Source organism: Numenius arquata, chromosome 12, assembly GCF_964106895.1.
Source record: "Numenius arquata chromosome 12, bNumArq3.hap1.1, whole genome shotgun sequence".
Taxonomy (NCBI): Eukaryota; Metazoa; Chordata; class Aves; order Charadriiformes; family Scolopacidae; genus Numenius; species Numenius arquata.
In genome coordinates this window covers 42,249,903-42,266,062 of record NC_133587.1, presented here as the reverse complement: position 1 = coordinate 42,266,062, position 16,160 = coordinate 42,249,903, and the positions used below count along the sequence as shown (strand labels likewise).

The window sequence follows — 16,160 nt, the reverse complement described above, 5'->3', positions numbered from 1 at the left end:
GTGCTATGGTACTATGGCATGTTCCATTAAAAAAGAGAGTGACTGAGCCAGGTGGAGCTCTCAGGAGGGAAAGGAGGCAGAATGTTCCTGGGGGACTCCTGTGCTTGCCCCGGGGAGAGAAGATTCGAGAGAGCGGGGTGAGATTGGGAGAATGCGAGAGCTTGGCAGGATGCAAAGGGCTGCAGGGACAGGGACACTGCTAAGGACAGTAGGAAGCAGACATGTGGCCAGGCTTTGGAGAGGATAAGCAGAGAATCGGGGTCTTGAATCCTACTGATGAAACATGTTGCCTGATCTACTGAAGGAGTTTCATGCAGGAGTTCAGCATTCCTTCTCATTAAATAGCTCTGGGTGCTTTGCCTGGGTGAGGGCACTTTTGCCTCGTGGGGACTCTTCTAGGGCTGGACCCATCTGTCAACAGAGGTGGTCTCCTGATGCTTTGTCCAAGCTTTCCTGTGAATAGTCACATCTTGTAACTTTGAGTTTATTCTAATAAGTCAAAATCATCACAGTCACTTGGAATGGCCACAAGTAAGTGAAGTTTATTGTGTGTGAACTTCTGGGTTGACTCTGAAAAGAAATCTGAGGCTTTCAGTGCATTTTCTATTAATTCAGGTGACTGGTGTGTTTGCCCTCTTGTTTACGTAACTTACTGGTCATCTGATGGAGGCAAAATCCCAAGGACAGACGAGAGACCTGTCTGGTTTAAGACTGACCTACTTTAGCAAAGTTTTAATTTGAATTCCGGGCATATGCGGGCAATGAAAGCCGTATCGCTGTCAAATCTGTTCTTGGCAAGGCCATGTAACTTGTATTTACCCCAACAGCAGACTCTGCATGTTAGGCCAGAAACATGAGCAACTGTAGTCAAACAAGATTGTTTTTCTCTCTTTGAAGGCCAAAATGAGTCCTTGGGATTATCTGTTCTGTATAACGCAGAGCCTAGGAATTAATTTGGGGATGTCTGCATAGTGTCTACAATGTTCTGACTAGGTGAGAGCTGTTGGCTCGTCCTGTTGTAGTGTGGATGGCCCAGTGCTACCAGAGACTTTAATATCTGTCATTTGCTGATCATAGTTACTTTCTTATTTAAAGGGAACATCATTAAAAAACTTCCACGAAAGACTGCGGTCTCCGTAAACGACACAGCCATCTTCTGCGTGGAGCTGGACAATGAATGCCAGAACATCCGATGGCTGAAAAACAAAGAAGAAGTGAAACCCAGTGATCGAATAGCCATCACGTGCTCTGGCAAGCAACATACCATGATCATCCGAGAGTGTAAGATGGAAGATGCTGGTGAGATTGTCTTCCTGGCTGATGAAAGCAGGACTTCTACCCAGTTCACTGTGACCAGTAAGTTTCATTTTTATCTGGCCTTGGTGTTGTGTCTTCCCCAGCAAGCAGGTACTCCTGTCTTACCAGTGGTGTTTTAAGTACTGCCATGGTAGGTTTGCTGTCCAGAGACAGCAGTAGGTTTGATGTCTGCCACAAAAGGCTGACAGCCTGAAGGCTAGTGTTCTGAGATGGTACGGAGAGGTCAAAACAGAGAGAGAAGAGTAGTCCGGGGGAAAGAGCATGAGACAAATGTGTGTCTTCTCCATACTATTCTCATTTCATGCTGGAGAGAACAAAAACTGATAAGTGAGTAAAATACGGGTTAGGGACATGCGTGTTCTTCACATCAGAAGGTGCTTAGAAAACATTGTGTAAGTTGCATACGTTGCAGTTGCCTTACTTCATTGCACATAGAGAGGTGTGGGTGTTCCTACATGCTGACCTTCATTTTCCAATATCATATGTTTCTTTGAGGGGCATTTACTAATTCTCGTTATGGGGATAATACCTCTTGTAGCAAATAGAGGCCACTTATCTCTCCCTCTCCCTCTTTGCTGAGGATTTGGAGAGGAGAGCCAGCAAGCATTCCATTCCTTCCCTAGGTCTTGAGTCTACGAGACATGAGGGTAGTTTGAGGTTATGTTGGCTGTGATAGGGAAGTCGATAGGTGCCCTGAACATTCTTGGCAGAATATTTCCATTCTAGCAAGCAAAAACCTCTGTAAAGGAACATCTATGCACACGCACATGAAGCATTTCAGTCTCTAGTGCAGTGGCCCATCTAGGCCCATCTAAATTTCAGGGGCAGTCAAGAATTCACCAAACTTGAAATGTCTTACTTTGATTTTAGCTGCTTAAATTGTTTACATTAAAGTAAAATATATGGAAAAAAAAAAAAAAACACCCATCTGCGAGAAAAAGGGGAAATGTAGTTTCCTTCCTTTTGCGGAGACCAACAAAGCCATATCCTCTCTTTGACATGACAAAGTTGGGAAGACCCTGTGAACTGATGGTGGCTTTGCTGAAAGAGGAGACCTTCATCTTAGCTTTACTTGGGGAGACTGATACAAGATGCAGAGAATTCCTTCAGCTGGCACATCTGATCTGAGCAAGGGTTTCCATTGACAGAGCAGTAGCAGCAGGTGCAGTGTAGTCGAGATCGGACCTGAAATGAAATTTTGGTGAAATTGTCTAATTTTATGACGCTTTATTTTGATGGCATTGCAGAATCTGCTTCATTAAAGGCAGAGAACTGCATGTGGTTTCTGGCTCTGCTGCAGTTCCAGTTTGCATGTGAACAGGTCACCAACTCTAGTCACCGTTTGGGAAGAATAACAGTTCTTTGCTACCACCACCACCTCCAAATTGCAATTACTCAGTGGTAAAGAGAAATCTTTAAATACAGGTCTAAAACTGCCGCGTTATCTGAACTTGGTTAGGGCATTTTGATGCTATTGAGCTAAAATGAGGAAAAAATGAGGTCAGTGTAGCACTGTGACAGTTTCTAAGGTATTTGGAAATCTTTAATGTCCAACCAAGCATCTATTTGATGAGAACGACAAAGTTCAGTTTGATTTTGGACTCTGCTGTTTTATGTTTTGAAGCGAGTGTTGATTCACGGAACAGAAAAAGGTAAGAAGCTGCCTTCCCACAAACAGGTATCTCTGAAGAAAATATTACGTTACGGCTTCTGATGATAAGGTCAGGAGATCTGATTCCAGCGTCTAGTATTCGGCTTAATGCTACGTTAATGGAACCTTTGGCATCTAGCTCTGAGCAGCAGTAACTGACAGGCTGGTAACTGTGCACCCCAAAACGCTTATGTGTCTATTTACGTAATGAAGGAAAAGTGTATCGCAGGGAGATTTCCTATTTTTACACTTCATGCATATCTGATTAGCTGCTTGAAGGATCCTGCATATGAGCCGGCAGTGTGCCCAGGTGGCCAAGAAAGCCAATGGCATCCTGGCTTGTATTAGAAATAGTGTGACCAACAGAGTAGGGAGATGATTGTCCCCCTGTACTCAGCACTGGTGAGGCCACACCTTGAGTACTGTGTCCAGTTTTGGGCACCTCAATACAAGAGAGATATCGAGGTGCTGGAGCGAGTGCAGAGGAGGGCAACGAAGCTGGTGAAGGGCCTGGAAAACAAATCCTATGAAGAGCGGTTGAAGGAGCTGGGACTGTTTAGTCTGAGGAAGAGGAGGCTGAGGGGAGGCCTCATCACTCTCTACAACTACTTGAAAGGACACTGTAGAGAGGTTGGTGCTGGTCTCTTCTCACAGGTAGTTAATGACAGAACAAGAGGGAATGGCTTCAAGCTCCAACAGGGTAGGTTTAGACTGAACATTAGGAAAGAATTTTTCACAGAAAGAGTGGTCGGGCATTGGAACAGGCTGCCCAGGGAGGTGGTTGAGTCACCATCCCTGGATGTGTTTAAGAGCTGTTTAGATGTGGTGTTGGGGGATATGGTATAGGGGAGAACTTTGTAGAGTAGGGTAGATGGTTGGACTCGATGATCCCAAGGGTCTCTTCCAACCTACACGATTCTATGATTCTACTGTGTTCGCCATCTTTTTCCATTAGCTGGATGAGATTGGTGTTGGCAGTTCCAATAGCATTTATCAGGCAGGCAACGGTTATATATTATTTGGTGAGTATCTTGCACTGTTACTATGCCCGTTTTACAGATGGGTAAACTGAGGCAGAGAGCAGATCAGTTGTCCCAGAGTTCTGGTTTAAGCCTAGACTCATCATACAGGCTCCCTCTATAGTCACAAATACTTGAGTATCTGCGATATGTGATTCATTTTGACGGAGGTGATTCTGCCGCTCTGGTGAGAAACCACCTGCAGTGCTGCATCCAGCTCTGGAGCCCTCAACATCAGAAGAACAAGGACCTTTTGGAGCAGGGGCCAGAGGAGGCCACGGAGATGCTGGGAGGGCTGGAGCCCCTCTGCTGTGAGGACAGGCTGAGAGAGTTGGGGGTGTTCAGCCTGGAGAAGAGAAGACTCCGGGGAGACCTTATTGTGGCCTTCCAATACCTAAAGGGGGCCTATAAGAAAGCTGGGGAAGGATTCTTCATCAGGGAGTGGAGTGATAGGATGAGGGCTAATGGTTTAAAACTGAAAGAGGGGAGATTTAGATGAGATATTAGGAAGAAATTCTTTACCCTGAGGGTGATGAGACACTGGCCCAGGTTGCCCAGAGAAGCTGTGGCTGCCCCATCCCTGGAGGTGTTCAAGGCCAGGCTGGATGGGGCTTGGAGCAACCTGCTCTGGTGGGAGGTGTCCCTGCCCATGGCAGGGGACTCGGAACTCAATGATCTTCAAGGTCCCTTCCAACTCTAACCATTGTACAATTCTATGATTTCATCCATCTTACACAACTTCTTTAAACTGGGATAAATTGCTCCTGAGGGTGCTGTTCTACAGCTGGAGTCTGGATGACTGATTTAAACCAGGCACCTAACTTTCAGACGGCCAAAATTAAATTAAATGAATCCTTTACTGTGCCAGTAGATGTGTAACTAGAGCACATCAGGTAATTCCTAGCCTCTTGACCGTATCAGTGGCAGAACATAGAGAATAACTCTGCTGGGATTTTACCCTTCTGTAAGTGTCAAGAGGAATGAGAGGGTGAACGTAAACGTTCATCATGCCTATACCTGCAGGGATACATTTTTGACCTCAGGTATAGTAAAATAGCCACATCTCCTTGATTGTTGGGTCTCACGGTGGGGGTATTTCTTTGTCATTTCCTTTTGAAGTTAATTCCCCAACCCCAAAACCTGGCTCTGGATAAATTACTAAGCCAGAGATCCCCAATGGTAACTATCGCTCTTGGGAGGCAAAGTTACAAAAGACCTTCTGAGTGGGGAACAGCATAAAATTCAGAAGCAGGAGGGAGGACAGATATCGAGATGAAAGTGGCTGCAGAGAACATCAGGCCTGTGTAACACACAACTGAGATCTCCAAAACTCTAAAACTCATGGACTGTTTATTCATGTCTATCTTTTATCTCTGAAATGTCCCAGTTGTACAACGTTTCGCTGCTCTTTGTTGAAACCCGCTGAGGATCTGGGCTGAAATGTTCAAGTGTACAGCTGGAGCAGGTTCTTGAGAAGAAATGGAGGACACCACAGACTCCTGGCATAGGCTGCTTTTTTTATGGGATGGATTTCCATTGTGCACAGGATGCCACATAAATACCAGCACACTCGCAATACCAGTGCAACCACCCCTGTGCAATGGTGTGCTTACACACATGAAGGGCAGGGTTCTGCTGCCTCGCCAGACTCATCCCATTGATGTCTTTTATTTTTTTTTATCCTGGATTCACACCAAGGAAGTGGAACGGGAATTCAGTGAGCAGAATTCTGACCAACCTCTGATGGTGATTTTACCCATCTTCTGAGCTGAGTATTAGTCTCCTTTATGCAGGAGCTGTATAGGAAGCGGTGTGGGTCTGTATCTAGCGCTGAAAGCTTAAGCCTGTGAATTGTTCATTGCAGACCCTTTGTGCAGACAATTGTAATGTGTAGAAATCGCAGAATCACAGAATCGTAGGGGTTGGAAGGGACCTTTGAAGATCACCTAGTCCAACCCCCCTGTCAAATCAGGTTCACCCAGAGCAGGTTGGACAGGAACACATCCAGGTGGGTTTTGAATGTCTGTAGAGAAGGAGACTCCGCAATCTCTCTGGGCAGCCGGTTCCAGTGCTCTGGCACCCTCAAAGTAAAGAAGTGTTTCCTCATATTGAGGAAATCACATATATTTAGCTGTGGAGATATAAGTGTTGTACCTCTTTGTGTAATGTCACCCAATGTAGTGGGTGTACTGTCATCTTCTTGTGTAATGTCATCTTCTATCCATTCTCCTGCTTTTCCATCTCACATCAATGTTTTACGGAGGATTATTAAGCTCGAGTAGAGTTCAGATCAACATAAGCTCCGGGTTTTTTTTTTCGGTGGGGCACAGTGGCTTTTCCACTCTGACATAAACTTTTTGCTCTGCTTTTTTTTTTTTTTTTTCCCCTTTGTGCAGCTCCCAAAAAACCTCCCACCCATCCCCCAGCTGACCCTGTGGTGAAAAATAAAACAGAAACCTCAGTGACGTTAGCGTGGTCCCCTCCGAAGATGGACCGCCCCATTCCAATCGATGGCTATGTCGTGGAACGCAAGAAACTGACTGGCTTCACCTGGGTGAGATGCCACGAGTCTCATGTCCCTGTCCCAGAGTTCACCATGAGCAACCTGTTGGAAGAGGCTGACTATCAGTTCAGAGTGTCTGCAGTCAACGCCTACGGACAGAGCCCCTACCTAGAGTTCCCAGGGAGCCTGCACCTTGGTGAGCACAAAACCATCATAAAATGGGTCAGTCCGTGCTGATTTGCCACGTGGGTGCTTTAAAGATGTCTCCCGTGACTTTGAGGAGGATAGACTAATTGCACAGCAAAACCCCTTTTCCCTTCACCGCTGGTTCTCCTGTCTCATTTCAACCACTGACCATCACCAAAGAGATGGTGGCTGGGTTTCTGTGATAGAGCTGTGAGATATTCCAACACCTCACACCAGGCTGTGTGAGAGGCAGAGCTCTCAGCAGTGGACCTTAAGCCTGTAAATTCTTCTTGTAGATCTGGTACGAAATCGAAAAAATTGAGGTGGGCTTATAATATAATTTTCAATATATAAATGAGATATCAAACTTGAACCTAGAGAATATTTATGGGTCTGGTGGTTTAATAAATAACCATATATTTATGGTTATTTATACTGTCATGCAAGCCAAATTCCAGTCAGTCTCTCTTTAATCTTAGCGTTACTAGGTGAAATATGGGGTTTTTATTTTATTTCTGGTGTGCCAGTGTGCCCATAGAATCATTGTGTGCAATGGGATTGCTTCTTCCCTTGATTCGTTGCACTGGAAAGTATCTGCACAGCCTTTTGATCATACTGTGTCTTTTTATTGTGTCATCCTTTTCCCTAGCTGTCTGAACATGCCTGTGTTTTCCTAGAATATCTAGAAATGACCAGCAGGCTGGGGTGGCCTCCTTAGGATCCTTCTGAAATCTAATAATAATAATGGTTATTCAATAAATAGCACACTTGTTGGGGATCCAAAGTGTTTCAGGCTTGTTATGCCTTTAAGCATCTTAGGGGAAAAAAAATCAGTAAAATATGCCTGTTCTTTCCCTGTAGATAGAGGACTTGCCCTAATGACAGAGATCAGTTGCCTTCAGCTGTAGAAATCAAATCTTGTTGACCGTGTATTGCCTTCAGCGCACGCACACTGTATGAGGCTGCAGGATTTTATTCTCATGTCTTGTTTACCTCAAGAACTTTGTCTGTAGGTAGGACTATTCTCCAATGTGGTGGTTTTCTGTCCTTTGGTCTCAGAGATACGTTTTGTTCTTCTTTCCCAGAACCGGTCCTGGCTGTGAAAACCCCCCTGACAACTGTTGAAGCTGTACCTGGAGGCGATGCCCTCTTTACTGTTGACCTCACAACGACGTGTTCTGGCACTTGGTACCTTAATGGTAAAGTCTTACAGGAAAGCGAGACCTACATCATTAAGAGAACCCAAACTACTCACACTCTAATCATAAAGAACATCACCAAGAACGATGATGGAGCAGAAGTGAAATTTGTTGCCAACAATGTTGAGACCAGCACCAAGATGAGAGTGAAAGGTATTTATTTTCGTCGCTGTCCTTTCTTCTTCCAGTCAAGGAGCGGTTGCTATGACCTGGTGATTAGAACTGGGTCTGGAGGCTTTCTCTGTTGCCTGGACTGTAGGAAGTACCTGAAATTGCATTGTAGGAACTAACGTGGGTCCTGGTAACAGGGACCTAACCGCAATAGCATAGAGTTTAGAGTGAGTCTGTGGATCCAGCCAGCCGGATGGTGTCTGAACTAGACTGCTTACCATCAGCTTATGAATTTCTGTAGTTCACAACCATCAGTGAGTGGATTCTGTCACCAGATGTACCACTGTGTCACCTTAGAGCAGCAATTTTGGCTCCAGATTTGGCTAGTCTTTCTGACCGTAGTGGACACATTCAAAAGTAAAGGAGCGCTAACTAATAACAGAGGTTGTTTTTTTTTTCTTGGAGGTTTTTGAGTCTGCCGTAGCTGTGTGTGATGTAAAAGTTAGTATCATGTAACTCAGTTTACTGTTGAGAGTTGGGTGCTTCAGCTTTCCTCTACAAAATGAGGATAACATCTGTATCTACCTACATTTCATGGCAAGAGGTAATGAATAGGGAACCTACGGGAGAGCCGGAGAGGGACTCTTTGTCAGGAGATGTAGTGACAGGACAAGGGGTAATGGTTTTAAGTTGGAAAAGGGGAGATTTAGATTAGATATTAGGAAGAAATTCTTTACTGTGAGGGTGGTGAAGCCCTGGAACAGGTTGCCCAGGGAAGTTGTGGTTGCCCCATCCCTGGAGGGGTTCAAGGCCAGGCTGGATGGGGCTTTGAGCAACCTGTTCTGGTGGGAGGTGTCCCTGCCCATGGCAGGGGGGTTGGAACTCGATGATCTTTAAGGTCCCTTCCAACTCTAACCATTCTATGATCATTCTGTTTTACTTTGGGTGAAAATCTCTGCAGAAGCATGTTTAGAATATTATGAATATTATTAATCAGTAGAAAGATGTGCTTTTTTTTTTTTTTTCTCTTCAGGAGATCAAGTCTCCTGAACTGGAAAAAAATTGCTTGGTGTTGACGTGAGTGTGAGGGCAGGAACGGGACCTTAAACTTTTTCAAAGATCTCACAGTCTACAGCAGACTCTTATATCAAGCCAACATGTCCCTGATAACCTGAAATAACAACGCCTTTGTTCCTGACAGGTGCTGCAGTAAGATTTACCAACAAGAGCAGAGATATAGAAAAGGTCTCTGCTCGGCTGCGGGAGGAAGCCAAACTTCAGGCTGAGCTTTCAGATGCAGAGGCTACTGTGAAGTGGATGAAGGATGGGAAAGAGCTCAAGGCCAGTGAAAAATATGAACTTCAGACTGTGGGGAAGAGACATATCCTGAAAATCCGCAACACTGCAGCAGAGGATGCTGGAGTTTATGAGTGCACCTGTGAAGGGGATAGGATGCTCTATCAGCTTTCAGTGAAAGGTATGTGACTGCCTGGGCTGCTCTGCTTTAGTGGCCTGCTCCTGCCCTAAGCCAGTAGAGTCATCAAGGGAGTGCTCCAGAGGCGGTGCAGGGAGTTGTGGTAACTCCCCATCAACATCTAGCGTTGTCAGTGTCTGTAGTCCCAGAGTAGGAGAATTTGGAAGTAAACTCAGGATCTAACACCATCTCAGTGGTAAGAGTTGCGCTTTCACTCAAATTGCCATCTTGTTATTTCATGAGATTGGTGATGGGGAGGGAAAAGGTGCTCTTGTGATGAAGAAATGCAGCCATGGGGGCAGGACATGATGCGAGCCATCCCAGTTCTGCCCTACACTTGCTATGTGACATTGGACAAGTGACTGAGGAGCTAGTTCAGCTCTGATTAAAGTCCTGATGGACCAAGATCATTTTGGCATTATGGGATTATTTTTTGTTGTTGTTGTTTGTTGGGTGTTTTTTTTTTTGTTTTCTATCAATACTGTGGTGAATAAGAGCAGACCGCGTTGGATGGCTTGACTCATTGCTATTTGCCAGGTATTCAGACAGAAGGGTGTATGGAGCGAGCAGCAAAATGTCATTTTCTTTTAATGTTTCTTGCTTGTTAGATTTGAACCAGCACTGTTTTATAGCTGCCCCGTTCTTTGGCCGTTCTTGCTTTCATGGCAGTTCCTTCCCTCCTGATTGCCTGCTGCCTGCCTGGGGGTACCTCCATTCCCAGAGCGAGACGTGGAGTCTTGAACCTTTACCCTGAAACCAACAGCATTAAGCTCCTTGTCGCAAGCCTTCTTATCTGTGCAAGCTTTTATGAACTAGTTCAAAGGAGAGTTTCCTCTACTTGGATGGGACCAGGTTTTGGCTGAAAAGCCCCAGTGTAGTCCCAGACCGTTCCTCCTGAGTATTATCTAGATGTTTGCTGAGGTTCAGAACATACAACCTGACTCCAGGGCAGTCCAGCCTGTTGTCAGACATCCTCTGGGGTGAGCTCCGTCGCTTTTCTACTTTGAAATGGCAAGTTCACTTTGTAAAGCCATTTAATTTCTGTGTTCTGTCCCGTAACTTACCTCTCACCTTCTTCCCAGCAATGATCTCAGTGTTTCTACACTGAGTACGTATGAGGTGCTTCATCATCTTATTCCGCTGGCTTCTCGCCCTCCTTGGTCTCTGTAGATACAACAAAAGCCCCACAGTAATGCGTGTGGTTTGCATCTGACAGCTTGCTTGGTTATTCTCAAAGAGTAAACTCAAGAGAGGCACGAAGAGAGCTGAAAAAAATAATTACAAAATGTGGCTACATTTATGGAGGGAGGAATTCACAGTCTGCACTTGGCAGCTGTTCTTAATTTTGGTTTTCTTCTCTCTCTCTCTCTGCCTCTTTAGCATAATTTTTCACGCTGGCAGCTCTTCCCACAGATTTAATTGAATTAGCTGATGGAGGTTTCCATGTACTTTTCAATGTAATGTGACTCTCAAATGAGTAATCAATGCTATTATTTTAAAATCTGTGTTGACAAGCTGTAACCTAAACATCTGCTCTTGGTAGCTTGATTCCTGGAGAACCAGCTCTGATCTATCTCATCCTTGTAGGATGAGATTCGCGAATGCCATTGCAATATTTTACTTTTCAGCTTCGCCACCTTTTATCTGTTCCTCCTGGAAATTGGCCACGTCCAGCTGGTGAATCGTTTGATGAGCAGGTCAGATGCCTCTGGCACGTGGGCATCACCTGGCTGCCGAGAGGCCACTGCGCCGAGCCACGGCCAGAGGCATGTCACTCGCTGGGACTCCTGCCCAAAAAAGCCCTGCTCAAAAATACACTTGCCCATTTCTCACTGTGGTCCCTCCATTGCCACGAGGCTTCACGTGCCAGGCGTCCTCTGACACATGACCTCCTGCATTGAAACAGGACATCTGAGAAGTCTCCTTCACTCTGTCTTTTTCACTCTAGTTTTCTGGGGAAGTGAAAGGTGCATGAATGAACCCGTCTCCTCCTCCTCCCTCCCAAAACTTTTAACCTAGGGGCTGAGTTCCAGTAATGCTGGTGGAGACAGAGAGGTCTCGGCAGCGTTTGGCCCCTGAAGGCTTCATGGACGTAGGTGGTTGGGTAGAGAAGGACTACAGTGGTGTCCTACTGAAGTGAAAGCTCCACCATTATAAGTCACTAGAGAAACAAGTGGAAATAGAGGCACCAAGAAAAAACAATAAAAAAGGAGGTTTTTCCTGGTTTAAATGTTTCTGGTACGATTTCTTTACCCCTAGATATTGCTTCTAATAAGCAGTCTTAGTAAATCCTAGAAAACTGGGCTGGTAGGGACCTAGAGAGGTTCAAACACAAGCTCCTGTCCCTGCCAGAAGCTGGTGATTGAATGGAGTCCCTTGAGGACCAAAACTGGAGAGGCCCTTGGCTGCACCATCACGTCCTTTCCTTCCCCTGTTTATTTGCTCTTTGGGTATTTCTTAGTCTTGGATTGAGGGAGATTTGGGACTGGGGTTTTCTTTTTTCTTTCTTACCTGTGTACTACTTGGCAAATCAATTCACTCTTCATTTTTAGGTCGCCAGACTCTGCCACTGTACAAATCAGCGAATATTGGTTCCCTACCAAATATTTGTCTGTAAATAAAAGCTCTACTGCAGACTTAGAGAAACCTAATGTACTTAAAAGCAAGGAAACTAAGTTGTCAGAGTTAGGTGGATGGTTGGACTCGGATGATCTGAAAGGTCCCTCCAACCTAGACAATTCTATGATTCTAAATGCAAAATCCATCCTTGTGGGCAGGGTATTTGAGCTAAAGGAGAACCCCTGTGTGTGGCACCAGGACACAGTGCTGATAATAACACCTTTGAGTGATGATAACACTCTGAGAGAGTCATACAGACCATGGACTGTAACTGCTTGTTGTAGTATCAGCAGTGAAAGCTAATTATTCCTTTTCCCAGGCATTCTGCCGAGAGCTGTTAATTTGTATTGTGAGAGCATGTTCCTGAAATGAAGGAAAAAATGCATACATAATCAAGGCTTTGATTTTAGTAGCTTTGACTGCACCGTCCCAACAAAGTGACTTCATTGTGTGTGTTGTTTTACAATAATAGGTTAAGAAGACGTTTGCAAATTAATTCCATTATCTAGAGTAAAATGGGCCTGTGGTTTTAGGCTTATATTTTTAGCTCAGATACTGGTGGGGTTTGAATCTTTGCTTTGAGGAAATTGGTGATTCAATTATTCCACTACGTGTTAATATGGTGCCAGATTTATTATTTACCTTCTATGCTCCAGTTAATTTCCAGAGAGAAATTTCTTTTCATTTCAGTCTTATGTGATATCTGTATAGATTTTTAATTTAATATAATTATCCAGATTACATTTTAACCTCTTTTAGAGTTGATTTATCTGCCAGGTGGTTACAATAACCTTTATTGCTTTCCCTCCTATTTGCTTGTGTCATATCTTTCCTCACCTCTCCCAGATATTTTCTTACAACCCTATTGCCTAGGACTTCCTCTCTCGTTGGGTTAACCTCCTGTGTTGTATGTGCTCTGCTTTTTGGATGTGTGATAATCAGTTATATGGTTTATATAGGCTGGATTTTGGCTGCTTCTGCATTAGAATCTAGTAATTAGATCCATAATTAAACATGCATATTTGATCTTATGAAAAATAAATACCTGATGCAAGCATTGTACATATTTATTGATTTCCATACAATTCTTTACCAGCCCTGCGTGTCTAATTTTTGTTTCAGCACTTGCAAACTTCATAAACAAAGAGAAAACTGGAGGCGTTATCAGGGCTGTCTCTGGAAAACAGGCAGAATTTGTTTCTGAGACTTCTGAGGCCAACCTCATGGTTAAGTGGTACAAAGACGGCAAAGAAATCACAGCCGGCAAGAAATTCACCATGGAAGATAAAGGAAAACTGCATAAGCTTGTGGCTTCAGTTGTGACAAAAGAAGATGAAGGGACATACACATGCAAAATTGGAGATGACACTCTTATTTTTGACTTAAAAGTCTCAGGTAAGTTTGTGATGCAAGCACGGGATCAGAATCTGGGTTAGAAACTCAAGGTTTTGTTCATTATACTCGTCTTACCTTGTAAATTGCCAGATTTTTGGGCCAAGATTGCACAGCACTGATTCAGAGACTCTGTGGTCCTTGTGCAAATCCACAACATGGGCAAATAATATAACGATGCTGTTAGGTGTTCAAGTCAAGTCGTGATTTTGAGAGTTAAGCCTCTCCTGCTCTCCCCAAAGGACGCTGTGATCGCTGAGACGTCTCCCTGCAGCACTGTAAGTGAGGCCATTAGTTGGTGGCACATGCCCATCAGCACAAAGCACATGCTAAAGCACGTGGCTGTCAGGTCAAGCCCAGAACAGAAATGCTTGTCACCGACGCGTTCCAGTCCAGGATGGAGCCAGAGTATAAAATAACACAAGAATTTATCTGTGAAATTTGATATCTGTGAAATTCAACGGATCCAATTTGCATAGCCTGGTGGGAACCTGTCCTCTAAAAGTGATTTTCTGGCTTATGTCTGGGGCCTAATTTTTAACCCAGTCCTAAGTGACAAATTGAAACTCTGCTGAAAGCTTCTCCCGTTTTGTCTACATGGAGCAGAGCAATGAAATTAACAACTGAGTGCTTGTCACCTGTACCAGTATATCCACGTTACCATGATGCTGTCCGTCAGCTAATTAAAAACTCATCAGTGCTGATTAATCTAGCACAGCCCTGGGTCTTGAGGGATTGCCACAGGGTTTGCCGAGCTGGAGGGTTTGCTTCCAGTCCTACAACTGGTGTTTGCTCAGGTATTCACTCTGCATCCTGCCTCCTGTTCTCTTCGGCTGAGAATCCAACATTATACCATTTCATTTTAAGTGTAATTCATAGTCCCTGACTTTACCCATTGAAAAATTGGTCTAAAAGAGCCAATTAGGCTTTATCCAAACTGAATGATACAGAGTGAAAGGTACCCGCAAAAAGCAATTTATACCATCTGATTTATACTGTCTGATGAGCTCTTAAATGGATTTAAAAGTTTTTTTGGAATTTCCTTTGTCTGAACACCAAGTACAGAGGAAACCTGCATGGTTACCTGAGGCTGGATACCTAAATTTCTGATGACCGTGTATAGTTTCGGTGAATCTCACCTGTAACTCTTGTGACTCATGTGACATCACGTGGCTCAGACCAAGACGACTGGTATCTGCTAAGTAACTGCATCTCCATGAACTTTTTGATGAGCAAGGGTTGAGTTACAGCCTGTTAACGAAACCTGGGCTAAGGCAACTTCCACCTTGTTTCACGTGTCACCATAAAAATTTCCGGAGAGCTAAGAAACACTGCACAGTTAGGGGATGGTCTTAAGGTGGGGAATTAATTTGTCTTTGTGGTGATGAGTTACGCCAATAATCTTGAACTGCAGGACTCTGGAGGGACTATCCCCTCTCTGGTCATCTAATTTTTTAAAATAGAGCAATCCTAATGATTATAATTTTTAATGACGTATTTGTTCTCTGATGCCACGGACGTGCCTGGGCTGGGTGTAGCAAAGCGATTGTCCTGGGGGTACTCAGTGACTGAAAACAGCAGTTGCTGCTAAAAAAAAATGCAATACTGAGCTAAGGTTGGTTATAACCGACGGCCATCAGCCTGCTCTTCAGGCAAGGGCTGGCCCGATGGGATGACGGGTATGAAATACCTGGCCTGCTCATCAAACATTGCTCGTTAGCTTAGGGACAGGGTGCGTTGGATAGGTTTGCTCCCATTTTACACGCGAGTTGCCTGTCCCCGCTTAGTTACCTTCGGTTTTACCTTTAGAAATACACTTGTAAAAACCCTAAATTGATAAAAATGCTGTATCGTTGCTGCATACATGACATACGCTCCTACGTGTGGCCATCAGGCAGCAGAGTCTGAGCTGAGGTATCACAGCAGCAATATCTACTGCTTGAGCTATGGGAGTTGTGGGCAGTTGTGTGTTCTCTACTGTTAGGATCAGTTTCAGCAGAAAGATGTGACATTATTGGCTCATATATTAACTTAGTCCTCTTGAAGTTGGAGAATATCTTATCAATGAGATTATCCCACAAGTACCCTGATCTGGTCTGGGGAAGAATTAGTTCAGTGGGTCTGATATTTTGAACATGGGGCTGCTGGAATGGACTCAGAAATACTTAAAGATGGCTCATCATCTCTTCTAACAAGGTTTTCTGAGACTTTTTAGATCTTTTTCAAAGCTGTGTACTTGGACATCAATACATATTCCCTAGAGCTTGCCTGAAATCACAAGGAGTGGTGAATATGAAGTCAGCAACCTGAGGGCACCTCAGCTTGATTTAAAAGATCCAGTATGATGTAGGAGAGATGAATGTGATTGCACTGTAACTGAGAGCAATCGTCTGAAGATCAGAGAAGGAGTTTGTACCATCTGTCAGAAAGTCAGGCATCAACGTTCACATGTGTGATGAGACAGGAGCTGTGAATTCAAGCACACATCAGCCTTTATGGTCTCATGATGTTGGGACAGGTTCTGCTCCTGGCTCTGGTAATAGAAACCACCGTGTCTGTGCTCAGTAAGAGCTTTAATGCCTGACCTCTGAAAGGGGGGGACAGAAAGTGGATGCACATCAGTTAGGTGGATTTTGGTTACGCATCCAGGTAGGCATTATCCACGTCAAACTAGAACTTAATAAGGTTA

At 44.3% G+C, this 16,160-nt stretch overlaps 1 protein-coding gene across 1 annotated transcript in view; it reads left to right on the top strand.

Annotated features, from left to right (window-relative positions):
- OBSCN (obscurin, cytoskeletal calmodulin and titin-interacting RhoGEF) overlaps nucleotides 1-16,160 on the top strand; it is a 192,867-nt gene that overhangs the window by 9,723 nt on the left and 166,984 nt on the right. The window contains exons 4-8 of the mRNA XM_074157645.1: nucleotides 1,096-1,356; nucleotides 6,384-6,686; nucleotides 7,762-8,028; nucleotides 9,188-9,463; nucleotides 13,202-13,474. Of these exons, the coding sequence (XP_074013746.1) occupies nucleotides 1,096-1,356; nucleotides 6,384-6,686; nucleotides 7,762-8,028; nucleotides 9,188-9,463; nucleotides 13,202-13,474 (1,380 nt within the window). The remainder of the gene's footprint in view (nucleotides 1-1,095; nucleotides 1,357-6,383; nucleotides 6,687-7,761; nucleotides 8,029-9,187; nucleotides 9,464-13,201; nucleotides 13,475-16,160) is intronic.